The 25,247-nt window shown below is 44.4% G+C and overlaps 1 protein-coding gene across 1 annotated transcript in view; it reads left to right on the forward strand.

Annotated features, from left to right (window-relative positions):
- Positions 1–25,247, forward strand: part of KIF26B (kinesin family member 26B) — a 402,861-nt gene that overhangs the window by 138,813 nt on the left and 238,801 nt on the right. Inside the window, exon 3 of the mRNA XM_019730870.2 lies at positions 12,448–12,984. Within this exon, the coding sequence (XP_019586429.2) occupies positions 12,448–12,984 (537 nt within the window). The remainder of the gene's footprint in view (positions 1–12,447; positions 12,985–25,247) is intronic.

The following is a 25,247-nucleotide window of genomic DNA, read 5'->3' on the forward strand; positions in this document are numbered from 1 at the left end:
TATAGGCTTCCATGGGCTAGAATGGCTAGCGGTGGGGAGGACAGTCCTGCTCTGTTCACCCTCTCTTTCAAATACTAACTTGGGCTTGTGGTTGAGCCTCTGTAGAAGCATCTAGAAGGGATGATTTAAAACAGCTGCAGCTTTTGCTTAGACCCTCAAGATGCTCTTTGGCTCTCTCTGCAATGAAGGTCCTCTGAGAAGCCAGTGACGATAATAGCCCTTAAAGAGGTTCAACTTCTGGTAGTGGGGAGTCAGAGGGGGGCACGCACAAAGGAAGATGCCACGTCATGGTAGAGGCCTGTGGTCATGTCTGGAAGTCCAGACTACCCTGCAGTAACCCCTGGTCAGGATTAATAATGTGGGAATCTGAATTGAGGATGGCTGCCCGATTCTCTGACCTTGTGGGCATGTACATGCGAACTGAAGCAGACAGCGAGCGTGGTCAAATCCCTGGATAAAGGCTTCTGGTCCCTGCTGAGCCCCCAGCCCCGCCATCCTGCCATACACAGAGCTCTTTCATTGATGCTTCTCTCATCTCAGTGACTTTTCAGTTCAGACTTTTTCACTAAAGATCATTATGGAAGAAAGACGTGTAAGAAATACAGCTGACTATTCCATGATTAAACCATCTCACCCCCAGATAAACAAATGGCTGATAATAGATGGTTAAGTCTGGGCCTCCAAATACCTCACACCTAGCTCTTAGAGTAGTGAGTCTGTCAGGTGTTGCTGGGACTTCCTCTGCCCAAGGATGTGTTACGTCATCCCTAATGTATTATGAGTGGAAATAAACTAATATACCACTCAGGTCTTTGTTCTCTAAGCGTCTACTCCAGCAGGCGACACTTATGGCCGAAGCCATTGTGACTTTTCTCACCAAATCTAATGGGCACAGAGCTTGGCACATACCAGGGCTACATAAATGTGGTTTTGCAAGAACAAAGAAATCTCTGGTTGTCTCTGTAATTGCCTCAAATTACATCTTAGAGCTGACTTTTCCTTATCGTGGCATTGGTTTTCCTTCTCCAAGAGGGACTCTGCACAGTCACCACGCTGTGAAACCTGGCTAGAGGCTTCAAGTGACTTCATTGTAATAGCAATCTCAGCTGTGCCCTCTCAAACCCAGGCCAAGCGACAGAGATGCAAATGACAGGCTCCGCAAGCAGCTGCCTAAGCCACAAGCCAGATTAACGGTTTCATGTGGACAGGACGTTGGGTCCCACATCAGCCTTTTCCACCACACTCTTGTAAACAGCTAGTGGCACTGTCAGCAGTGCCTGTCGCACCAACAAGGGCAATGGCATGTGTCTCCTGAGAGCAGGGAAGCTGGGGTCTGGGGAACCAGGCCAGGATCTTACGCCACCGATGTGTGGGGGTTTAATAGACAAGGGATCTGTGCACCCCCACAGCATGCTCATACACAGCCACAATGCCCAGCTCGACGCCATAACTATAGAGTCAAAATAGTAAGAGATTACACTTTTTAGAGTTTAGAATCTCCACGCTTACGTGAAACCGAGGTAGATAGAGCCTGAATTAGCTTCTGGACTTAGAACACCCCCTCTTTGTCCTGTATAGAGATGCCCACGGGTGAGAAGGACTCAGGAGAGGGCTCAGGCCAGGGTTTCAGCCTCGGCACAACTGACATTTGGGACTGGATCATTCTTTTTGGGGCGCGGGGGAGTTTTTCCTGTGCTCGGTCAGACACTTAGCAGCATGCTAGGCCTCTATCCACTAGATGTCAGTAGCCCCCTCCCAGTTGTCTCAGCCAAAACTGTCTCCAGGTATTTCCAAATGTCCCCGAGGGGTTCAAAATCACCAGGACCTGAGAACCATGGGAGTAGGGAGAGAATCTGGTACCTCATACCTGTAGTCTCGGGGCTGTGTCCCAAGAGCCATTTATCACCGTCTTGAATCATTGTGTAGAAAAAGCGGCAGGCCCCAGCCCTGAGGTTGTCAGTGGGGTTGCAATTTGTTGGGTGGGGTGGAGAGCTCAGCTCCCCTCTCAAGTCCACAGCGAGGGTTAGGCCCTCGGAAGGGAAAGGCAGGTGTCCTGTTCCATCTCTTCCTTCTTTTCCTGTCCCCATCTCGGTCTCCCTTCCTCTGTGACAGTGTAGCACAGAATCACTTGGAATGCTTGCTGGAATGCAGATTCCAGAACCCCACTGCCAAGACTCTGATACAGAGGATCTGAGAGGGGTCTGGGATCTGCCTTGTTATGGGCTTCCCAGGGGGATTCTGCTGCAGAGAGTTGTCTGGAGGCAAAGCCTTGAGAACCAAGGCCCTGGAAGGGATGTCAGAACAAACTAGCTCTCCTAGTCCTCCAAGGACACTAAAATCCAGCAGAGAGAGAGAGAGAGAGAGAGAGAGAGAGAGAGAGAGAGAGAGAGAGACAGAGAGACAGAGAGACAGAGAGACAGAGACAGAGAACTTTAGTACAAAACAAAAAGTGGTGAAAATCCGTAAGAAAGATAAAGTTAATAGATGTGGGAATCCCTTGCACTGAAAACAGATTTACTCTATTCATTTGTTCATTCATTTGTTCCTTCATTCAACAAATACTTTCTGTGTGCCTATTATATACTTCAGGCATGGTTCTAGACAAAAGGGGGTCAGCAGTGAACAGAACAGGTAACATCCCTGCTCTTATCCAGTGTGTATTTTGCAGGGGGAGGCAGATCATGAATTGACTCCATAACTACATAATATGTCAGAAGGTAGATATAAAGCAGAGATGGGGGTTAGGGGGTGCTGAGGGAAGTTTGCAATTATGATTAGGTGGTCACGGAAGGTCTCAATTACAGGTGATATTTGAACACCTTGAAGGTGGTAAGAGATGATCAGGCAGGTAGCTCATAGGGGCAAGTTTTCCATGAAGAAGGAAGGGCATGTGCAAAGTCGCTGAGATGGGAGTGAACGTTCCTGGTATGATCGAGGAACAGCAAGAGGCTCTGTGGCTGGAGCAGAGGGGGTCAGGGAGCAAGCAGTAGGTGCAAGGTCAGAGGGAGCAGAAGGCCAAGGTCAGGGTCAGGCACAAGCCTTTGATTGACTCTGAGGGAAGTGGGGCTGGGGGCTGGGGAGAAATGCCAGGATCAGATTTGAGACTGAAAAGGATTCCTTGGCTGCTGTCTCGAGTAGACTCCAGGGGGCAAGAGTAGAAATTATCATTACTATTAAAATTACAGCATGGTTTCTGCCCCATAGGAATTTGCCACGATTATAGAGATAAAGCACGTACAGCTCTAACTAACAAGGAACTGTTTGCTACGTGATAGAAATAACTCAGACCACTGACATGCGATGGAAGTCTGGCGGAGGAAGACATCCCATCTAAGAGTTCACAGACCAGTTGGTCCTTATGAGGGATGAGCAAGGTTTTTTCCCCCCAGCTTAATGGTTATATAATTGACACTCAGAACTGTACACAAGTGTACGATTTGATATCTTTGGTCATATGTCTGTACCCATGAAACCATCGCTATAGTAGTGAAGCTACCCATCACCCCCACAAGTTTCCTTGTGGTTTACGAGGTGGGGTGGGAATTATCATCAGGACAGGAGTGTAAGCAAAGGCCCAGAGGCAGGGAAATGTAGGGGCTTCAGTGGGACAGAGGGAAGCCCACCCTGACTGTACTGGAGGGTCACATGAGGATGTCTCACAAGACAACTTGAAGCAAATTACATGGGGCCTGAAACACTGTGTCACAAGGGTAAGGTCGCAGGGGAACTGGCAGAAGTATTTACGTTTGTTGTGAGATACATCAAAATAGAGCTTATCTGCTAAAATTGCATCTTTTAAAAACAATAGCAAAACAGCAAATTTTAGGTACGTTTATCTTTTTGTAGTAAGTCCAAGAAAACATAGCCAAGTACATTTCTGCAGTATTTCCTGCATACAAAATCAATTAAAGGAAAAAGAAACATTAGGCAATTTCATAATTGGATAATTAACAGTCTCCATAACAGCCTTATACTAATACCGCTCGCTACTTACAGATTGAAAATAAATCCATTTGCCACCTGATGGTACATTAGAGCCCACACATAAAAAATACATCTAACCTCGATAAACTTGAATAATTTAAAGGTACAATGTTAGTGTGTTATACTAGGATCTTGATTAGTGCTTCATGTTTATAAAGTCCTGCACTTTTCTGTGTGTCATGTTGAACATACACTTTAATAAGGGAAACATTGTAAGTAGGTATTACAAGTCCACTTTCCCATCCTAAGCTCTTAATCTATTTGTGACGGGATCCTATTTCCCCAGGGCCAAGGGATAGGCTGGAGAGCAAGATTTTCAGGTTTGAAGATAGTTATGCTAATGTGAAATCATCTTTCTCTTTCTCCATCTGTTGGGGAGAGGTTGGCAGCTCCTAGAAGACCCTGGCCAGCTGATGGCTCTGTGATTCTAACTGAACATCCGGTAAAGGCCCTTGGGAGCATTACCTTCTCCTGGGGGGAAATAAGGAATACTTTTTAGTTGAGAAGCAGCATGTTCTCAGTTCCATGGAAATGTGCAACTCAGTTTATTTCACCTCTTAACACAGAGAAGGAGGCCAGGAGCCACTGTGTCCAAGCTCAGGAGTCCCAGGGACCCATTCTTAGTTTGATTTCTTTTGAAAAGACCTTGACTTATCCTAATGGAAGAGGTGGTTAACTGAAGATCAGTTCTAAATCACTCTTAATTCTAAAAGTGTTTGTTAAATCCACCTGGATGAAGGTAGCTCTGGGATTGTACTTGCCATCAGTATCATCATGTGCGCTGCTGAACTGATATATACAAGGCACTGCATTAGGTGCTGAGAAGAATAACATTGATAATAATTGCTACCATTTACGTAGCACTTACAAAGGACACGGACTGTGCTGAACATGTTACACATATTATCACATTTAATCCCTCCTTAACTCAATAACATAGGGGGTATTATCAATTCCCATTTTTACACTTAAGGAGAATAAAGCTTGGAGAGGTTTTTTTTTTTTTTTTTTTTGGTTTTTCTTTTTCTTTTCTTTTTTTAAATGGCTCCCGGTCACATGGCTACTAAATGACCAAACCGGGACTCCAACCTCCCATATTCTTAATCAAAAGTGTTCAAAGAAGTGAGAGTCACTGTCCAAATTGCCTAGTTGGAAAAGATGAGAAATAGACATAATTTTTTTTTACTCCTGTGGTCATGATAAGAGATACCTTATCTAAGAGTAAACGGGATCAAATATATGGTGATGGAAGGAGAACTGACTCTGGGTGGTGAACACACAATGTGACATATGGATGATGTGTTATAGAAATGTACACCTGAAATCTGTGTAACTTTACTAACCAATGTCACCACAATAAACTTTAATTAAAAAAAAGACACACCTCATCTATTCTTTTGAGTAATGCATGAACCATTCTTAACCTTATTAAGTTCCAATTAAAAATCTCCCTTTTCTTTTGAAGCAGACAAGTCTTATCACCTGCAACAGTTTTCACACGTGGCAGCAAGGAGCCCTGTTAATGGCGTCCCGCCCACCCTGGGCGCTCCCCGCAGCCTCCCGTGTGGAATACAATCACTCAAACTGAAGCCACACATGCCATCTTTAATAGGACGCCGTCTCTCCGCTGTAACCCAGCACAGAATTGCGTAGGCTGGCCACAGCCACTACACACCAGGTTAATTTGGTTTCTTATGTAGGACAACTTTGGTCTGACATTTAACATCTCTTCCTTCGGCGTCTTTTTGGATTCTCGGGAGTCATTACCCAGAATGCCTTGACACTCATTCTTCCTCGTGTGTTGGGATCCCTGTTCCTGTGTGAAGTGCTTTTGGCTCACGGCGCAGACTAGTCATAATGCTGACAAGCCTTGGGTGCAGATGTGACCTGTTAGTCCAGGAGGGAGTTTCCACGGAAAGTGGAATAGGTTAGTGAAATAGGTCCGTCGGCTGCTTGTGATTTCAGGGCCTGGCTGAGTTGCTGTCACAGCAGTGGGTGTCATTTTAGCTGTCTCAGGCCTCCCCCGGAGCAAACTGTGATTATTATATGCCCTGTGTCTTCCTTCAGGCCTTTCTTTCTCCCTGTTGCAACCACCTAACTTTGCGGAATGAGCCACGCTTGTGTCCTCTTTGCCAAAACAGTGAACCACTCAGAACTCTCTCCAGTTTGAAGAGTGACAATGAGAATGGCAAAACCTGTGAGAGTGGTCACTCTTCCCCATAAAGAACAGTGGGATGTCATTACTTTGTCAGTCTGAGTTATTCCCTGGCTTCCCTCCAAGGTAGTCATGTGCCTTGTTTGTGGGTCTGGAAACGCCATGAATAACAGGAGTAAAGGGTACTGATGTTTAACCATCAGTCAACTCTCTGGGTAGATTCAACATGACAACTGGGGGAGTAGAGTCTCATGTGAGAAAGGATCGGGGTTATGACCCTTTGTGTTCCCTTAACTTTCCACATCCGGCCAAGTACAGGTGGAAATGAGATGCGAAGGTCAGGTGACTGATGAGCATCGAGGAATGAAGGCTTCCTGAGGAAGAAGTTACGTTCACTAGTTGGCATTTTGGGTTTATCCTTAAATTTCAGATGTTGAAGGTCTCTTCTCTGCCAATGGCTAAGATTTGGCCAAATTATCTTGCTCTTTTTTCTGAAATTACTGAGGTGAGAAAAATACCAGTCCTTTGAGAGACATGTTTGAATGTCTGTTATATGAATGAGAGTATTTGTATTCTGGATTCAGATTCTCCTGAGGTTTGCTCTCTGTTTTTTTTTTTTTTTTTTGCAAACTTTCACTTTCTTTCTGTTTCCATTCAAAAAAGAGAATCATTAATATTGGCACCTGTCTTTGAGGATAGAACTGCTGTGAAGCGCATTGAGATTCTTGAGAAAGAAAGGACACCGATGAGGAATGTGGCAGGAGGTGGGGAAGGGCGGGGATGCAAACCCAGAGGAGGAAGGATTATAAGGCCTGTGAAGGTGAATTCCATTGATCTTCTGAGAAGCTGCCGCTTTGGGCAACAAAACACTGGATTCTCAGAGTACCATCCTCCATTCCTGGCCTCATGGGACAGCATTTATGGGAGAAGAAAGGGTAAGAACAAAGTAGAAAGAAACCTTCTTTGAAGAACAGCTTATATCTTGTAGAGCTTGTCACAGGAGGCCTCTAGAATAATAAACCAGAAGCAAACATCAACAGGAATTTGTACAACACATGCTGGACACTGAGTCCAGCTGTTGCCTTCCCCACAGACCCAGAGGCTTTGGAGGGATGCTTTCAATGTATCCTTTTGGTTAAAATAACATGGAAAATCACCCTGTCTTCGAAAGTTTCATTAGCATTTACTGTTGAGCAACGTGTCCCTCGGAGGGTGGAAAGCATTGAAGAACATTAGTAAATGGTTTGGTTTGCCTGAGCAGTGGTTTTTGTTTTCTTGCTTGAGTTCTACAGACTTTTCGCCCTCGTTTGCAGCCTCACCTTACACATTGAAAGCTGGCAGTAGCTCTAGGAAAATAAGCATGCTACCTGCTTGCTGGGGTCTAACCTGGCTGGATAAAGTGTGTAGTACCAGTCTAGAGTTTTCCTGTAGGTAGGTTTCTCTTGTTTTCTTGCTGATGAGCTAACCTAATGGTAACAAAACAAAACAAACAAACAAACAAAAAAACACAAAACTAAAACCTTTGCATATAAACATGACTTTCTTGGCAACTTAGGGAAAAGAGTAATAGATTGTGTGTTGAGGCAAGAGAATAGAGAATCTATTCTAGTAGTTCAAGGAAGAGTCAGGTAAAAGAACGCAACCTATATTATGGTAGACCCACATTAGGCTCGTTAGCCAAAATAAATGTAGTTGGAAAACTATATTAACCTTAGATTTGAAAGCGTTTGTTTCGTGACAATTGTGTAACGGGTGAATAGCTCATTTAGGTAAAATAAATGGAAGATGGACCTGGACCAGCTTTGTTACTTGACTGTTTTAGCCTTGGTTGAATTATTTCCATGCATTTATTTATTTCACAAACTATTATTGAGCCCTTACTATGTATTATAATAAGCACTCTGCTGGACGTGGGAGAATTAAAGATGGGAAGAAAGAATGTTTCCTCTTTAGGTGCTGAGTCTAACAGAAATCGTTCTACGGATGAAAACTGTAAAGAATAGCAAAGCTCTTAGGATGGAGGAACAGGAAAGCCGGATAACGACATAATCAGATTTGCATTTTAGTAAAATCATTTTTTTTAGGGGTGGAGGGGTGACACGGTCAAGGCTACAATCAGGGAGATAGTGGTGATATGAGAAATGCTAAACGTGTTAACATGGCAGTGAGCATGAAGAGCAGGGTTGGTGCAAGGGCTTTTGGGAAGAACCATCTTCCACATTTGGTGATTGGATTGCAGGGAAAGGTGTAGACATGGAAGGTTTTAGATTTTCAGCCTAGGTGCCTGAGTGGATAATGATACTATTCATTGCAGTACGGACTATTGGAATACAGATAGGTTTACGGGCAAATAACATTGATTTTGAACTGTCCGTTGGAAGAGTATTTCACCCAGGCGATGTTTTCTAGGGGCGTTGGGATGAAAGGCTCAGAGTTCAGGAGAAAGGTCAGGCAAGGATGGAGACGGAGAATTTCCAGTTACTAGGACGTAGATGGCCCTTGCAGCCCATGGCCCATGGGCGTAGATGCCCTTGCTTAAGGGAAGAGAGAGGTCATTATAATCTCTTCGATTAGTCTTCCAGAAGACATGGAACCTAGGAGTTATTAGACTACAAGAGACACTTAGCAGGACGCCCATTTTCCTGAAATGCCCCTAAAAGAAGAAGAAGAGCTCTAAAGTGACTGGAAAATCATTTTATGACATTTTCTTTGCCCTTTTGTAGCAGCCACATATCGGGCAGATCGAGGTGTCTGGACGTTACCTTCATTTACTCCTCACCTTCCTCCTGAGGCACTTTATCCGTTTTCTTGAATTCTTCTTCATGGTAGTTGTGGGGTAAAAATAATGTTGTGTTATTTTTGAAAGATGAGCATGTTTTGAGCACAGAACCCTTAACCCTCAATGTTTAAGATGAAAATGTTGCCCTAGTACCCCAATGGCCCATTTTCATATGTGCTGAAATAAAAATAGGGACTTTAAAAATAGAGGTTCAACTTGTGCGTGGGTCCCACCTGTTCCCATCTGAATGTTTCCTGAAGTCCCAGAATGAATCAGGATGAGACAATACAAATGTGTTTGAAGCCATGAGCTAGGGAGCATGCCAGGCTGTATGCTTCATTCTGTCGGTGGGTCCAGGGGACTGAGTGCCAGCCGAGCCAGTGGTGTTCCCTCATCCACGTGCTGGGGCCCCTGCCGTCCTTTTGGGTGTCCAAGCTTAGTACGTGTGCATCATCCATGGTTCAAGCCTCCATTTTTCTTTGCTTCCTATTTATTACCACTCTGTCTTGAAGTAGTATTCTCTTTTTTCTAGCCCTAAGCAGAAAGCTCTGTCTGTAGACTATTCCTCTTTGAAATTTTGAGTGGCACTCAAATATTTATAATGGGTGGACAAGCACTTGAAAGGGGTTTTAGTTTCCCTAAGGTGTAGCTTTTGACTCACTGAGGCCTTTTGATGCTGCTAAAGTTTCAGATCAGGGTTGCTTAATCCAGGGAACACCTTTTCAACATCAGCCAGGAATTGCATACTCATTAAAGACTCAGTGTCTGCTTTCCCCCAGATGAGGCAGCTGTGGGCTCTGTGCTGCTCCCGGGCTGTCTGTGGCCACGTTGGTGACACGGGTGGTGGGCTCAGCGGCAGCATTCACGGATGGTTTGGTGGATGATGCAGGAACCAGGAGAGGAGCGCCGAGCTCCATGCATCTGAGTGTGTGTTGATTGGTTCTGGACTAGAGGTGGCAGCAAAGGGACGTGGCATTAGGTAGCCCAGGACTCATAGAGGACAGAAATGGTCCTCATGCATCCTCCCGTCCTCAGCCTGGTGCAGGGCCTGGCATGTCGGAGACCGACATATGCTATTTGTTAAATGTTAGAAGATGGGCAGTGAACAGCAATAAGCTGAGTAAAGAAGGTGCTGCTTCAAGGGAGAGTAGTAAAGACGGAAGAGAGAAGGAGTCCTCAGAACCAGGTGTATGTCGTCTCTGTACAGTGGACGTGACGTCCAACTGCAGAGGTCAGAGTCAAATCCAGATTCTACCAGCATCTAAAAGAAACTGTGATGTGTAGATGGGACTGGTCATATATCTGCCTCCCTGCTGTGACACTTCTTCCAGATGACTGAGTCAACAAAAAATATCCTAAATAAGCAGTTAACTTGAGGCTTCTTGAAACCCAATAGTTGGGGGCCTTGAAAGCATACGCCGTGGGTTGTGGATTGGTTTTGAATGCCAGCCTCTGATTTCTCCCACTGTCTCCAGTTATGTAGTAGAATGCAGGAATAAACAAATGCATTATGAAACAACTGAAGGGTGAAATGCCATGTGGTCATTAAAGATCACGTCTTCAAATGACATTTATTGATAAGGGAAAATTCTCATTATGTCATGTTAAGTGAAAAAAACAAGAAATTGTATCTTGGTGCAATAGGGGCCCAAATAAATTCCTTTGGAATAAAGGACCATTTTGTAGGTGAATGTGGTGAAAACCTTCTATGTTTGTGCAAAAAAATGGGAGTCCATTGATGAATACAGCTTTTTGGCTCTTGAACTGAAAAATCGTGGACGAGTGGTCAAAAAGTCCGGTTCTTAACGCTTTTGGAGCTCAGTTTCCTTCTCTGAAAGCTGACTTGACAGTCTGCTCCAGAACGGTCCCCGAGGGACCTTTTTGGGTCCCACAGGCTCTGAGGTGTGATTAGAGACTCTGGACAAAGCAGAGTCCCTGAGAAGGACACCACATGGCAGGTCTCATATGGTCCATGTCACTTGGTCAGCCAGATTTCACCAACCTTGACCTCGTATCAGTTCCCATCATTTTACGTGACTGTCTTGAGTTTCTACCTCCCGAGCGAGCCGCTCTTTGCTGCTGCTGTGTAAAGAGGCGTCTTGATTTATTAATCAATTAATCAGTGCCTGCTGAGGGGCTGTTCAGGGTAGTTAAACAAGGAAAACAAAATGCTGGAGACCATAATCAAGATGGATCGTAATTAAGAACAACCCCCCGCACTGGTCTTCCTGCCGCCCTGGTGCCCCACCCCACCTCCCTCACCCACAGCTCATCCAACCCCATTCAGCCCTGATGGGGCTTCCGCCCCATAAAAGCTGACAGCAAATTCCTGAAAGGCAGATTTTCTTTTAATATCCTAGAGGAAAATAAGCCTTGCGATAAGCCTCATCAATTATTTGCAACAATTGTTGACTCTGAAAAGTTCAACCAGGCCCAAAATATGGCCGAGTAGCTCTGTTCATACACACAGAGACTGGATTGTTCTGACCCAGTTTCCCCACAAACAGAGTCATGGAGCTGGAAGGACCTGGCAACAAAGATAGGCGATGGCCTCGTGTGACAGATGAGAGGTTCAGAGAGGCTAAGTTGTGCAAGGTCACTCAGCTAATGTGTAGCAGAGCTGGAACTAGAACCCAAATATTTTGATACCCAGTTAATTCTTCTAGTGCATATTTCTCCATGCAATCCTGCTTTCCTGGAAAAGTGAAAGCAAAGTAAAATGAAAGAAATCATCTTTAGAAAATTCATTTTCTGATTTCTTTTAGATATGGGCTTCTGAGCTAGAGTTTTTGACAATAGTTTTAGAGGACGTCTGGGGGGAAAAGGAAATTGGACTGTTTGTCAAGGAGTCATTTTTTCTTCTAATTGACCAGGGTATCAGCTATGTGGACGCAGGCACGGCCAGCTTGCCGTGGGGAAGTTGTCAGTAGAGCGAATCTGCAGAGGTTTGCTGGGCTGCAGGAGCTGGCTGGATCTCTGGTCCAGAATCTGTTGAGTTTGGTTTTCATCACATAGTGCTAATGAGGTGAAGATTTTCTTAGAATAGAACCTCTGCTCTGGGCCCCAAGGAGCACCTCCATTTGTTACCAACTTCCCATGGTTCACAGGGGACCCGGGCACCACAGTGCATTCGTCCAGAATGACTGCAGGCCCTCCCTGTCATGCCTGGACAAACATTTGTGTCTACTTAATGAACACCTTCGGAGGATCCAGGTATGGTTAATTCTTCGGTGGGCACACATGGAAGAGCCTGGAATGTTCTTATTTGACTGGCCTGGTAAGGAGGATGCTTAGAAAAAAATTTTTTTTTTTAATTTCTTAAGGTCTCCATTATAAAAATCTTACATTTGTCAAATATGTTTGTCAACTGGAGGTTCGTCTGACAGTCTGCTGCTCATTTCTGTTGGATGTCAATCAAACTCTTTGAATACATGTAGGGCTTAACTTATAAACCAGCCATCAGAATTGCAATTACGAGGCTTGAATTATAGGCTCTCTCTCTCTTTTTTTCTGCTTGTGTGTTCTCCAGGATCCTGCTTTCTCAGCTGTGATTCACGACAAGCTCCAGGTCCCCAACACCATCCGGAAGGCATGGAATGACAGAGACAACCGCTGTGACATTTGTGCCACACACCTGAACCAGCTGAAGCAGGAGGCCATCCAGATGGTGCTGACCTTGGAACAGGCAGCTGGCAGTGAGCACTACGATGGCTCACCTGGCTCACCCCCACCCCTCTCCAACATCCCCACCCTGGTGGGGGCCCGGCACGTGGGTGGGCTCCAGCAGCCCAGGGATTGGGCCTTTGTGCCCGCCCCCTATGCCTCCTCCAACTACACAGCCTTCGTCACCAACAAGCATAGCAGCAAACCCAACAGCCTCGGGGTCAGCAATGGGGCCGAGAAGAAGAGTGGGTCCCCAACCCACCAGGCCAAGGTCAGCCTCCAGATGGCCACCAGTCCCAGCAATGGGAACATCTTCAACTCAGTGGCCATCCAGGCCCACCAATACCTGGATGGCACCTGGTCCCTGTCGAGAACCAACGGGGTCACCCTGTACCCCTACCAGGTAAGCAGCCACTGAACAAGCAAGAGCAGGGTTGGCTAGAGTCAAAGCAGAGGTGTGGGCAGCACTTCCTTTTTCCACTCTTGTCCTTTGGGGGACTCCCCAACGCGGAGCCTAGTGGCCCTGCTGGATGTTGCTAAATAAAGATGAAATATATGGGAGAGCAGTGATTCATGATAATGGTGTATGTCCATTGTCCACACTGTCTCAAAAGAGGTGTAGACTCCTTTCCTAACCTCTTCTATCTTGATGGATCATAATCCTTTCCTATTGGCAACTCACCTTAAACACTGTTGTGATTCGTTTACCAAATGTGTTTCCCCTTTTCTTATTTTCTTTTTTCAGTTATTTAAATTAGCACACACTCTCACGTTTCCTTTTTGAAATAAGAGAGCAGGTCTTAAATCTGCCAAGAAATCTAAAAAAAATTATCTTAATTTTTCGTGGCTGAGTTTTCTGTTGGATGAGGTTTGGGTTTACCCTGTGTTTTCTATGTCTCCTGCATCAGTCATGTGGAAACAGCCAAATGCGTTGACTGTTACTGTGGAGTAGAGAGGTGGCCATGGTCTTGGAGTGTATTCGTCAGGGAAGATAAATGTGTAATAAATGATCTCAGGTTATTTCTTACTTGTATCTCTGTTGTATCCAGTGTTTGGTGGGTGGCCTTCCACTGTGATACAGGGACTCGGCTCCTCTGTCTAGCATGTCACCATTTTCCAGGGGCTCTAGACCTTGTACAACCAGCCGGGAAATGAGGGAAGAGAGAGAATGTGGAGGATCTCACAGAGGGAGTTGGGGGGCCCCGCCTGGAAGGGGCATACCTAACTTCCATCTACATTCCAGTGGCAAGAATCCAGTCTTCTGGCCCCACCTTCCCTCCAGGGAGGCTAGGAAAGCCAATTGTCTTGTGCCCAAGAGAAAAATGAAATGAGTTGAGTGAACACAGAGCACAGTTTGTGTTATATGGGGCAAAAGTACAGGGAAACATGAAATGAGTTAAATGTGGCTGATAAAATTCCTGCTAACTTTTCTAGAGTGTGAGAGGGAATATAGATTGTTTCTCTTGATATCTTACAAGAAAGTGGGGAGCATGGGTCATTATCTTAAGAAGTTATTATTCTTGGACTGCCAAACTTTGCGTTTACTGGGTGCTTGGTAGCTTACAAAACAGAGTGCACACATCATTTTATTTAACCCCACAATAGGCCTGTGAGGGAAACAGGGCAGATGCTAGATCTTCCTTTCAATTTGGAAATTGAATGACCCGTGGCCACGCAGTTAGTGACAGAACCAGCACCAGCTCTCCCCCAGCAGGGGAAGGGGTTTCCCTACCACAGCTGCTTGCAACTTTCCCAGTGTACCCCAGAACAGTCTTCTATCCACATTTTTTCCAGATAATGGCTCCTTTTCAGATATGGCACACCAAAGAAAAGGACTCCTATTTTGACCTGCAGGGGTCTTAGCTGCCACTCTATTTTGGGGAGAAGTTTCTGGGTTGTGGATATAAATATATATAATGAAGAACTGGTGGCAGACACCCCGGGTGAGGTTTCAGAGTCTAATGCTTCATCATAACCATCTAGGGTCCAGGTCAGGAACAGAATAGCTTCTTTCCATTGGTGAATAACATACTTTTTTTGTTTGCCATTTAAAAGTATATTATTTTGAAAATTACAAAAAGTAGTACATGTTTGTTGTATAATAAATAACGTATGAAAAAGTTTAAATAAGACTTTAAAAATCAACATCACCTAGAACTCTGTAGCATTTGGGTATATTTCCTCCAAATACTTTACCACATAATTGATAAAATTGTGATTATGTTCTGTGATCTGCTTTTTGCTTAATATACTGGGTGCATTTTCCCATGCCAGTATATATTTTTCTAAAATATGATCTTTGATGGTGGCATAATATTCCATTATATAAATAGTATGCATTATATGCTTATGACCTAATTTATATAGCGAGCATCAATTAGTAGAGGTTAGGTTTTTGCTACTTTAAGTAAAATGCTCTGAAGCACATCTTTTTACACAGGTCATATTTTCAACACACCTATGGTTGTGCGAGCCACACACTCCTGTTACACAGACAACTCATATTTCACCATGTAGGGCCCCAATACCCGTAACACATACAGCCACTGCACAGCACTGGTGAGCAAGGGCAGAACTAGGAACTGGTGCTTTATATAAAATATTCAGTGTTGGGAACGTTTGTATGTGGTGGGGTGGGGGGGAAGCTGAAGATACTGTTGAATGGCAGCTGTGTTTGCCTGCTTAAAAAAGGAAGGTGAGGGGTTATTGGTGCATTTCTTTTATCTGTGCAATAATTCTTTCTGTTCCTTCTCTTCTTCCCCCACCTCAGATGAAAAAGAGTTATTAAGTTATTAAGCTCTAAGCAAGTGCCAGATGGTGCTAGGTGTTAGGTGGGGCTCCTGCTTGGGCTGGAAACCCAGATTTCTGTCCTGCTGTCCGTAGGGGAGGAGGCAGGTGACCTTTCCATTATAAGCCAGGGAAGTGAGTGCAAAGGTAGAGAGATGCCCAGACTGCTTTCAGGACACACAGAAGGGCCCACCATCCAGCCCGTGGGGCAAGGGTGGGTTGATGTGGCCAAAAGCCAGATAGAAAAATGATTCACTCAAGGCACCAACTTGAGATTGTCCTGGGTATATTTGATTGCTTCTTTCCAATTCCAGAACAGACTAATTCATACATTTCCCCTGAGTAATAGTTAAACGAATGAGAAGAAATCTCTCTGGGATAAAGGGATTTGGTGCCTGGCTGTGAATCAATGTCCCCGTGTCGTGACTATGTCATCTTGGCGCCCTGCGGTGGGGGCTCAGGGACTGGCCAGACTCAGTGTCTCCTGTTATGGACCTGTCCCTGCAGTAAGTATTCTGTAGTTCACAGTCGAGCGAGCTCGGCAGAGATGGTTGACTGCCCTGAAAGCTGACCTCACTTTTCCTGCTCACCCATACTCCCTCTTCCCTCCCTGCAGAGCAGATGGTCCTCTGGATTAGTGCCAAAGCTGATCCCTGGGCAGAGAAGCATCTAGACTTTGTCACTACTGAGAGTTCTGCTCCACGCTCACGGCCCTCAGCCATTAGAAGTGAAGAAGAAGAGGACACAGTCGTTTTGCCATTTAAGTGCAGGGAGAATGACAACAACGAGGACAGGCTTTCCCAGAGTGAGCAGCGTGAAACCTCACGGGTGATAGAAAGGTCCCTCAGATCCCTCAGCTCCCCTCCCCCATTACCCACATCACTGTGTAACAGTCGTCAACTGTCTCCCAAAGAAAGACTTTCTTCTATTCACTTGCAGACATTTAACACAGTCTGTACACATATGTGGAAAGCAGAGAATGCTCTAGAACCTTCACTTGGCCACATGACTTTGGAAAGACATGTCTGCTCTACCGTTCTTTGTGATCCACCATAGGTTAATTACCTTTGTTGAATGGCAGCTGTGTTTGCCTGATTTACATTCACGATAGTGAATGAACTGTAGGAAAAACTGTACACAAGGCACTCAGAATCATAGAACGTTACTCTTCCAATCCAAAGTCACGAATCCAGCTCTGTAGGATGGTAACCATCTTTTTCATGATGGCGGGAGATTTGGAGTCCGTCCTACCTCGGTCAAGTCCATGGCTCCACCAGTTGTTGAACCTCAGTTTAGTAGCTTAACATCTTAGTCTATTTCCTTACCGAAAAATTCCTACCTTATAAAATTATTGTGGAGAGCAGTTAAGAAAAAAATGAAACTATTTTATAAACTATAAGGCAGGGATACCAATATTAATTCTCTCTTTTGACCCCCTTGTTTTCCAGAGGAGAACTTCGAAGCTGAGAGATAGGAAGTTTCTTTTGTGCACAGTTTCCTGAGTCTTAGTTGGAGCTCTCCAGCCAGATTACAGACTCATTGAGAACATGAGTCCATTGCATTCTCATGTCCCTCACAGCACCTAACGTGCAAAAGTGGCCGCTCATTAGAGAAAGAAAGCTACAAGCTCAGGGGAACACTAAAGTTGTTTCTCATGACTGGCTCTAGATTTAGGGAAAATATTCCAGGCTAAAAGACCCATCCAGACCCCAAGATTTTTAGTGGAAACCACCAGTTAATTGGCTTCAAGCTAATCTTTAACCTGGAGTATCTTAATGATACTCAGGAAATGCTTGGATTCAATGAATAGAATCCGGATGGCATTTTGATGTCACACTCAATACAAGGGCACTTGAAAGGGTAGATGAACTGTATTTCATAGGATTTTGATACTTGTCAAGACAACTCAAGTAGAGGTTAGATTGATACGTAATAAATCCACAATGGGTCTTTAATGTGTTAAAGTATTAATGTGCCTTCCTTGAGTTAAAGGAAAATATCTTTGGGAAAAATGATCCTGCTTTCTCCAAAAGCATCTGTTGGAATCCATGTCAGAGAGAATGAATCCTAGACTGAACTCTGGCTGAAGTCAGGTGGGCTTGTCTCCATTATGGCTTTGGAAATTAATTGTGCCTAGAAAGCACAGGCATTATGGGAGTTTCCATTTTAAGACATGACAAGAGGGATGCAGTGGCGGCACCAACCTGGAAACAAGCGAGGGGTGGCTAAGCTGCGGTGCTTAGACCTGTCTTCAGAGGTCAGAGGCCTTGGGAGGATGCGGTGTGGGCCCTGGTGATGGACGATGTCCTAGTACCACATAAGAGGAAGGCGACACTCTGGGAGGCTGGCTCATGCTCCAGTACTCGGAGTTTATGATGGATTCATGGAACCCAGAAGCCCGTGTTCTAGTAGAGCTTGTGCCGGGGGACAAGGTCTATCTATGCTCCTTTCTCCCTGGGCCATTTTTCAAGACGGAGCCGGGGCAGATGTTTGCAGTGGCTCGAGATGGGAGAATTCCCATTCAGGTTCATTGCCCAGCCATGTGTCCCCTGAAATATGCGAAGTGCCCTCCCTGGGCCAGACCTGGTGTCAGTTTGCTGCCCACTTGCTGCTGCTTCTGTTCAGCCAGAATAGTAGCAGAAAATGTCACAAATTATGACATAGGAAAGATTTTTTTTTTTTTTAGCATCATAGGGTTTTGTTTTCTCCTGTTTATAGATAGTCAAGGGAGTATTATTTATCTTTATGCTTTTTGACAAGCCATGAACACAAAAAAAGGAATCAGTTTGTATACTCAGTCATGCACAGAGCATTCCTCAAGGAAGTGGTGCTTGGGGTGACATTCCAAAGGGGTTGTCACATCGTATGGATATAGGCAAGGCCATGGTCTGAAGGGAATACCCAAACCTCATCAGGAAATTTCAAAAATATTTTGTATCTGGTCATTTACTTGGTGTGGTAGGTTGAGTAAGAGCCCCTGTCCCCTTTCCCCCAAAATATGTTCATGTCTGGATCTCTGGAACCTGTGGATATATTACCTTACATAGTAAAAGGGCTTTGGCAGATGTAATTAAGTTACGGATTTTGAGATGGGGAGACCATCCTGGATTATCTGATGGGTCCACTGTAGCCATGGGGTCCTTATGAGAGAGAGGCAGGAAGATCAGAGTCAGAGAGAGGCGATACAAGGATGGAAACAGAGATCAGAGAAGAGAGAAGATGGTCTACTGCTGGCTTTGAAGATGGAGGAAAGGGCCGCCAGCCAAGGAGTGCAGGCAGCCTCTAGAAGCTGGAAAAGTCAAGGAATCAGATTCTCTCCTAGAGCCTCCAGAAAACCAGCCCCGCAGACCCATTGTACACTTCTGACCTCTAGAACTTTACAGAATAGAAAATAAATAGAGAATGCATTTGCTGAATGTGTGGTTATCTGCTTCAGCACCAATAGGAAACTAGTATACCTGGTAAGCCTTTGGTAGCTGAAAAGCTTGGTAGGGGAAGCTGGATACGGTTTATAGATGGAGGGGCAGCTGTAGAAACCTGCAGTATGGCCAGGAACTTGGGTTTTTCATCCCACATGACAAACTGCGTTAGCCTGTGGATCAGACAGCACATTAGCAAGTCAGATTATTTCATTTGGGTGCCTCCACAGAATGAGAGGTTACTCATACTGCTCGGCTGGTTTTCAATTGTCTCAGATTTCCCTATTGTTATAGCATCATAATAACAAGCACACCGCAGCCCCTCTCCGTTGGTAGCTAGTAATTAGCATTATGTAAGTTGCTCATACTGTTGAAACTGCAGAAAACCTTCCAGGCAGGGAGTGTGGGGATGGAGATTCTTGACTGGAACATGTGCAAAAGGAAGCCCATCTTCTCTGTTGGATCTTCTGACCTATAAAATGGGCTTTCGCAGGACTGCTCCAGCAATCACTCTTAGTCATGAGGGTCGCGTGAATTTGGAAGCACTTGGAAAATTGTAGAGCAGAATGTGTTAGTTGGCCTCATTTTTTAATTTGGTCGGCAGAAGACAGCCACTGGAGGTTTTGGAGCCGGGCAATAGAACAATTTCCTTGCTTGATAGTAGGAATTCTCGACCTTGGCTGCACCCTAGTCACTTGGGAGCGTTAAAAAAATAGCAGTGCGTAAGCCACACCCCAGACTAATTCAATGAGAATAGTATCTGGGGGTGAGACCCAGGCCTTAGTTTGAATGGCCAGGGCCAAGAACTAGAGCTTTAAAGAAGAGTGGATCTGGCAGTGGTGTAATAATTATGGGGAAGAGAGCAGTGAAGATAGATAGTTTGATAGATAAATAGATCTGTAAATAATAGACAGACAGACAGACAGACAGAGGGTATACATGTTACTAGTTTCCTAGAGCTGCTATAACAAATGATTGCAAACTAGGCGGCCTCAAACAACACAAATTTATTTATTCTCTCACAGCCTGGAGGCTAGAAGTCCAAAGTCAAGGTGTTGGCAGGGCCGTGCTCCCTCTGAGACTCTAGGGAAGAATCCTTCTTTGCCTCTTCCAGCTTCTGGTGGTCCGAGGTGTTCTTTGTCTTGTGCCTGCATCACTCTAATCTTTGCCTCTGTTGTCACGTGGCCTCTGTGTGTGTCACTTTGTGCTCTCTCTGATTATAAGGATACCTGTCATTGGGTTTAGGGTCTACCCTAATGCAGTATGATCTCATCTGAATCCTGAACTAATTACATCTAGAAAGACCCTATTTCCAAATAAGGTCACAGGTCCTGAGGTTCTGAGTGGACCTGAGTTTTGCAGGAGGGCAGATTCAACCCGCTATAGATAGATGATAGATGGATAGATAGATAGATAGATAGATAGATAGATAGATAGATAGATAGATAGATAGATAGATAGATAGATAGGTGATAGATAGATTAGGATAGGTGGATGGAAGGTGAAGATGGCATTGAGGAGGTGAAGCATCCATGCTCCTTTCTTGCTGAACCACTTCCGAATACAGAGCAGGTACAAATGCTTACAGCTGGCCAGCTGTGGAGGATTCCTCTTCACGTGCTTTAGTGGGAAAGAAATACAGGGAAGGGGAGAAGACTAAAAAGGGTAAAGCAAAGAGACTGAAGAAAATGTCATACCCACACACACACTTATACAGTCGGAGAACACCTCAACGGCCGACGAATCGACAAAACTATTTACAGAGACAAGGTTGAATAATGAACTTACATACATGGTGTGTGTGTGTGTGTGTGTGTGTGTGTGTGTGTGTGAGAGAGAGATAACAGCATCCTCTTCAAAAGTTTAAAGTCAATTTGTGCTTTTACAGCCATAGGAATAAATGTAAGCAGCACTTCTTGGAGTGCTACCTGGGGATAGGTCAATTTAAGGTGAGGGGCTAATCTGACTAGGGCTGAGTGGTTCCAGTTCTTTCTACCAAGCTGATAGTTTGGGTGAAATTGGGGGAATGGTTTGTATCTTTGGTGTTTTTTTTTTCTTTAGAAATATTTCTAGGACCCAGAAAGAGGTTAGAAGTAGTGGGGAAGGGGCTGTGTACGTTCTAACGGTATTTTGTAGTTTCCTCTCCCTTTATTGTGTGGGTGGGTGGGTGGTAAGAGGTGGTGGGACTGTGGCTGTTATCTCCCAAGCATAAGGGCCTGACAGACCTCCCCCTCTAGTTCTCCAAGGCTGGGCTGGAGGGCGGAGCTGAGAATTATTGCCTGAGGGAGGGAGGTGAAGTCCTGGTCAGAGAGAAGATTCTCTAGATGTAGACTCTTCTCACACTTATCTTTTGTTTTAGACTGCTTCCCACATCCTCTCCCCTTTGCGTCATCCTCCCCAGTCCTGGTTTCCCCAGCAAAATATTTGCTTTATAGAGCCGAGGAAGAGAAGTAAGGAATACCCACTGTCCACAGTGAGCTGGCTAAGGGGATAACGACAGCTACTGTTTTTTTTTTTTTTTTTTTTAATGATAAAGTACACAGATTGTTTTAGAAAGTCTGAGGCTGATACTTATCAATGATTTTATCGAAGTCTCCCACAATGAGAGACTAGATGTTGGGTCACGCTAGATTGGCTGCCCCTGATCCAGAAATAGAAGTCCAGCTTCCTGCTTACTGTGTGACCTCTAGCTGCCTTCTTAACTGACACGGGTCTGTATTTTCTCCTCGGCACAGTGGAAAGTTGCAGAGCTGTTACAGGGATTATACAAGATACTGTATGGTGAATACTCAGCACGGTGTCTGACACATGGTAACACCTCAGTTAAGTGACATGAAGCTTGAGTGTCATCTTATTTGAGTCAACTCTGGTTCAAGACTGAACACTGAATGGAATCAGGACCCCTTTTGCAATGTAAGAACCAGTGGTAGAGGAAAAAGCAAGACAAAAACAATAAAATGCAGATCAAGCACGTGAAACAAATGTTAGCCAGCACCTCAGAAAACGTCAGGCACCTCTACATACAACCAGAAACCACCTTTCCATGTGTGCCCCGCATCTTAACATGAGAAGGTCAGATTCTAAGTACAATGACCTCATTTCACCAGTAGTGAATGCATCGATAAAATACTGGAAGGCCCATCGACCAATTTTCCTGCATATTTGCAGACCTTTATAAGGGAGGAGGGGAAGCAATATGGAGACTTGAATTATTTAATATTCTACAGGATGGTAGAGAGGTGGCATTTAAAATAATCCAAAATAGTAAAATCTCATTATTTTAGAGTTAATTTGAAATATCAAGGAATTTAGGCCTTGATCATGATTCTTATTGACCAAACACTTTGAAACTCAGGTCTTTCATTCTTGTTTTCCTTATTTATGGGAAAAAATATATTTTTATATTTTACATGCCTATGGTAAAATGTAATTGTAATACATTTGCTTTATTATTCACTTATAGCTTTATAAAATACAGATACTTCTTTTGCAATTATTATATAATTTTCAGTCTTCAATACATTGGAAAATTAGTCTCCTTCTTAACTACCCACCCCAGGAATACCCCTAATTAATTTCAGTTTGAGATGTTACTGTGTTAACTGTCTTTAGCGTGACAAATTAGCATACCTCTATCTTATAGAGGTATTTGTAAGGATTAGTTAATGAGTCATATATTTCATATGCCTAAATCATTCCCAGGGAGTCATTTAGGTGTTTAGGAAGGAAGTGTATTAGTCACCATTTAGAGGGCTCTGGAGACCATTTAATGCATTACTGTGGCACCAGTGGCCTCAAAGAGTTAAAATGACCTTTCAGCAGTTGATCTGAGTGTCCAGGAATGACTGAGGCATGGGGAGAAAGAAGGGGCCGTATGAAAAGCAACCAGAGTAGAAGTCACATCTCTAACCAAGTCAGTGACCAGGAGTTTTGCGATTACATAAGGAATCAGAGCCAATCTGACCGTTTCTGTCACCTGTAGCCAGGCTGCTTCCCGCGGTCCCTGTAGATGAGGCTGGGAAGAGTGGCACCAGTGGGAAGATGGACCCATTAGTCTGTTTGTGACATGCTCCCTTTTTGATAAAGCAAACAGACCTCAGGGACACCAATAGAAGCAAGATGGGAAGGCTGCCCCTGTGAATTCCACATGACAAACCAGGGCCCAGAAATGTCAAGTGACCTGGCCAAAGTCACTCAGCAAGGACACACCACCGCTGGCATTCCAACACAGTGTCCTGCGTACTTGCGATGCCCCCCACCGTCTTGTGGAGGGAAAGGGGCCATTTTCTGGGGAGGACCACCCACAGCACTCTCTAATATTTCCTTACCTGATTCCGTCCCTAGGATTTCCAAGTCGGGTTTCACGTTGTATTGGTCTACACAGTAGGTAGAAATAACCGCCCTGTGTCCCATCGTCTTACTGGACAGTGGGGAGGCTGGTGGGGACAGAGCTGGAGACAAAGATGAGCCAAAAAACCACAAAAAACTAAAAAGGCTTTGTTAGCAATGCTGCCATCTAGTGAGACATACTTTAGCTTACTTAAGAGGCTGACTTATAACAGGCCTAATATGCAGAATTTCATCACAAGTTATATACATTTCTCAAGATTGATGAAAGGAAACAGGGCCATTTCCTTATCAATACTGTGATCTTTTTAAAAATTAAATCGATCAGGGTGACATTGGTTAGTACCATGATACACATTTTGGGTGTACAATACTGTACTATGACATCTGTACACTGTTGTGTGCTCACCACCCAATGTGGTCTTGATTTAATAGAGTAATATGTGTTTAAATTCAGTACCTGAACACATATCCTTTAAAAAGGACCTTGTGGCTTGAACAGATCTTCAGTGAAAATGGAACTCGGTTTTGGCATAGTGGAAAGAACACCCAGGTCTGCATGTGACAGCTGGCTCACTGACTTGGTGGCTGAGTAACATTTCAACCACACAAAACCTCAGTATTCTCTTCTACGGTAGCTAAGCATCCCAAGTATATAGTATCCTACAATCGCTGTGACGATTAAGTTCATTCATTCTATAATATTTTTTTGAGTTCTAAGCACTGGATTTAAATGAAATATAATACCCCCACACACAAACACACACTTGCAGAATGAGATCCCAAACTGAGGAATTCTACGAAATCTACACAGGTGGCGTCCCGGTAGAGCCTGGCTCTCTGCCCTTTTTGCAGCCTAACAACACAGTTACAGGTGAGGTATGCCTACCTGGGACAGTGCACAGACCCCTGCAAAACAGTGGTGGGACTGGTGGCTTCAGACCCCTGAGGCAGCCCTTACATGTGAGTGCGCTATAGTTGGGGTTCCAGCACGCGTGTCACGATGCGTCCCAGGAACAGAGTCGTTTGGTGGGTCGCACTCTGTCGCCTTGAGATTCGTTTACAGCCCATTTCAGCTGAGATTGTGGATTGGAATTTTTGTTGAAGACAACGGTGTTTTTTTTTCTCTGAGGACAGATTGTACATTCTCATCTAAATGGCCTTTTTGATCGAATACAGATGGTTGGGGGAGTAACTGCCACGCTTAGGCTTGGTGGCCCCCTCCCTCCAAACACGTTGTTCGAATAGCCAGTGCTTAGTCAGAGTTTCGGAAACGGGACACTTTGAAGCAGCAACCCCTTTGTTGTGTCCATTAGGAGGTAAGAGAGGGACAGATAGTGGAGACATGAAAGTTCTTGCCCACAAATAATGAGTAGAAAAGACGAATGGTGATGGCTGATGCTTTCTGGAAAAAATGAGAACCAGAAGGTGCTGTTCTGTTGTAAGTATAGTGTAGAAGCTTTACTATTCTAGAAAAGGTCTGCAAATCCACGTGCTACTGAGGAGGTGACACACCAACTCGTTCCTGGATTTCAAAAACTTGCAGGGAATGTTTCTGCCATTGAAGTGGCATCTACCACTTATGTCATCGCCTTGAGCAGTCTCACCATCTGCAAAGAGAAAAAACTGAAGTCCCCTTCTGCTCTCAGCTTTGTCAGCCTGTGAGCAGACAGCTTTGAGCTTTTAACATTTCACATTCCCCTATCAGCGTGCTCATCCTTATCCGGTTTTGTTTTTTCTCCAAAGTTACCAAGTTCACTGTCTCTCTTTTTTTTTTTTTTTAATTTATTTTTTAAATTTATTGTGTACAATTCTGTATTACATCATCTATAAATCCCATTGTGTGTTCACCACCCAGAGTCAGTTCTCCTTCCATCACCATATATTTGATCCCCCTTACCCTCATCTCCCACCCCCAACCCCCTTACCCTCTGGTATCACTGTCTCTTAATTCTGGGAGCCATATGTGAATATCATCAATTTAGTGTCATGATAATAAAAATCATCATTATAGCTGACACTTAGTACTCAGTATGTGACAGGTGCTGTGCTCAGTGCTCTCTGTGTACTAATTCAGTTAAGTTTCACAACAGTCCAATGAAGTAAGCTGATC

Source organism: Rhinolophus sinicus, linkage group LG12, assembly GCF_036562045.2.
Source record: "Rhinolophus sinicus isolate RSC01 linkage group LG12, ASM3656204v1, whole genome shotgun sequence".
NCBI lineage: Eukaryota > Metazoa > Chordata > Mammalia > Chiroptera > Rhinolophidae > Rhinolophus > Rhinolophus sinicus.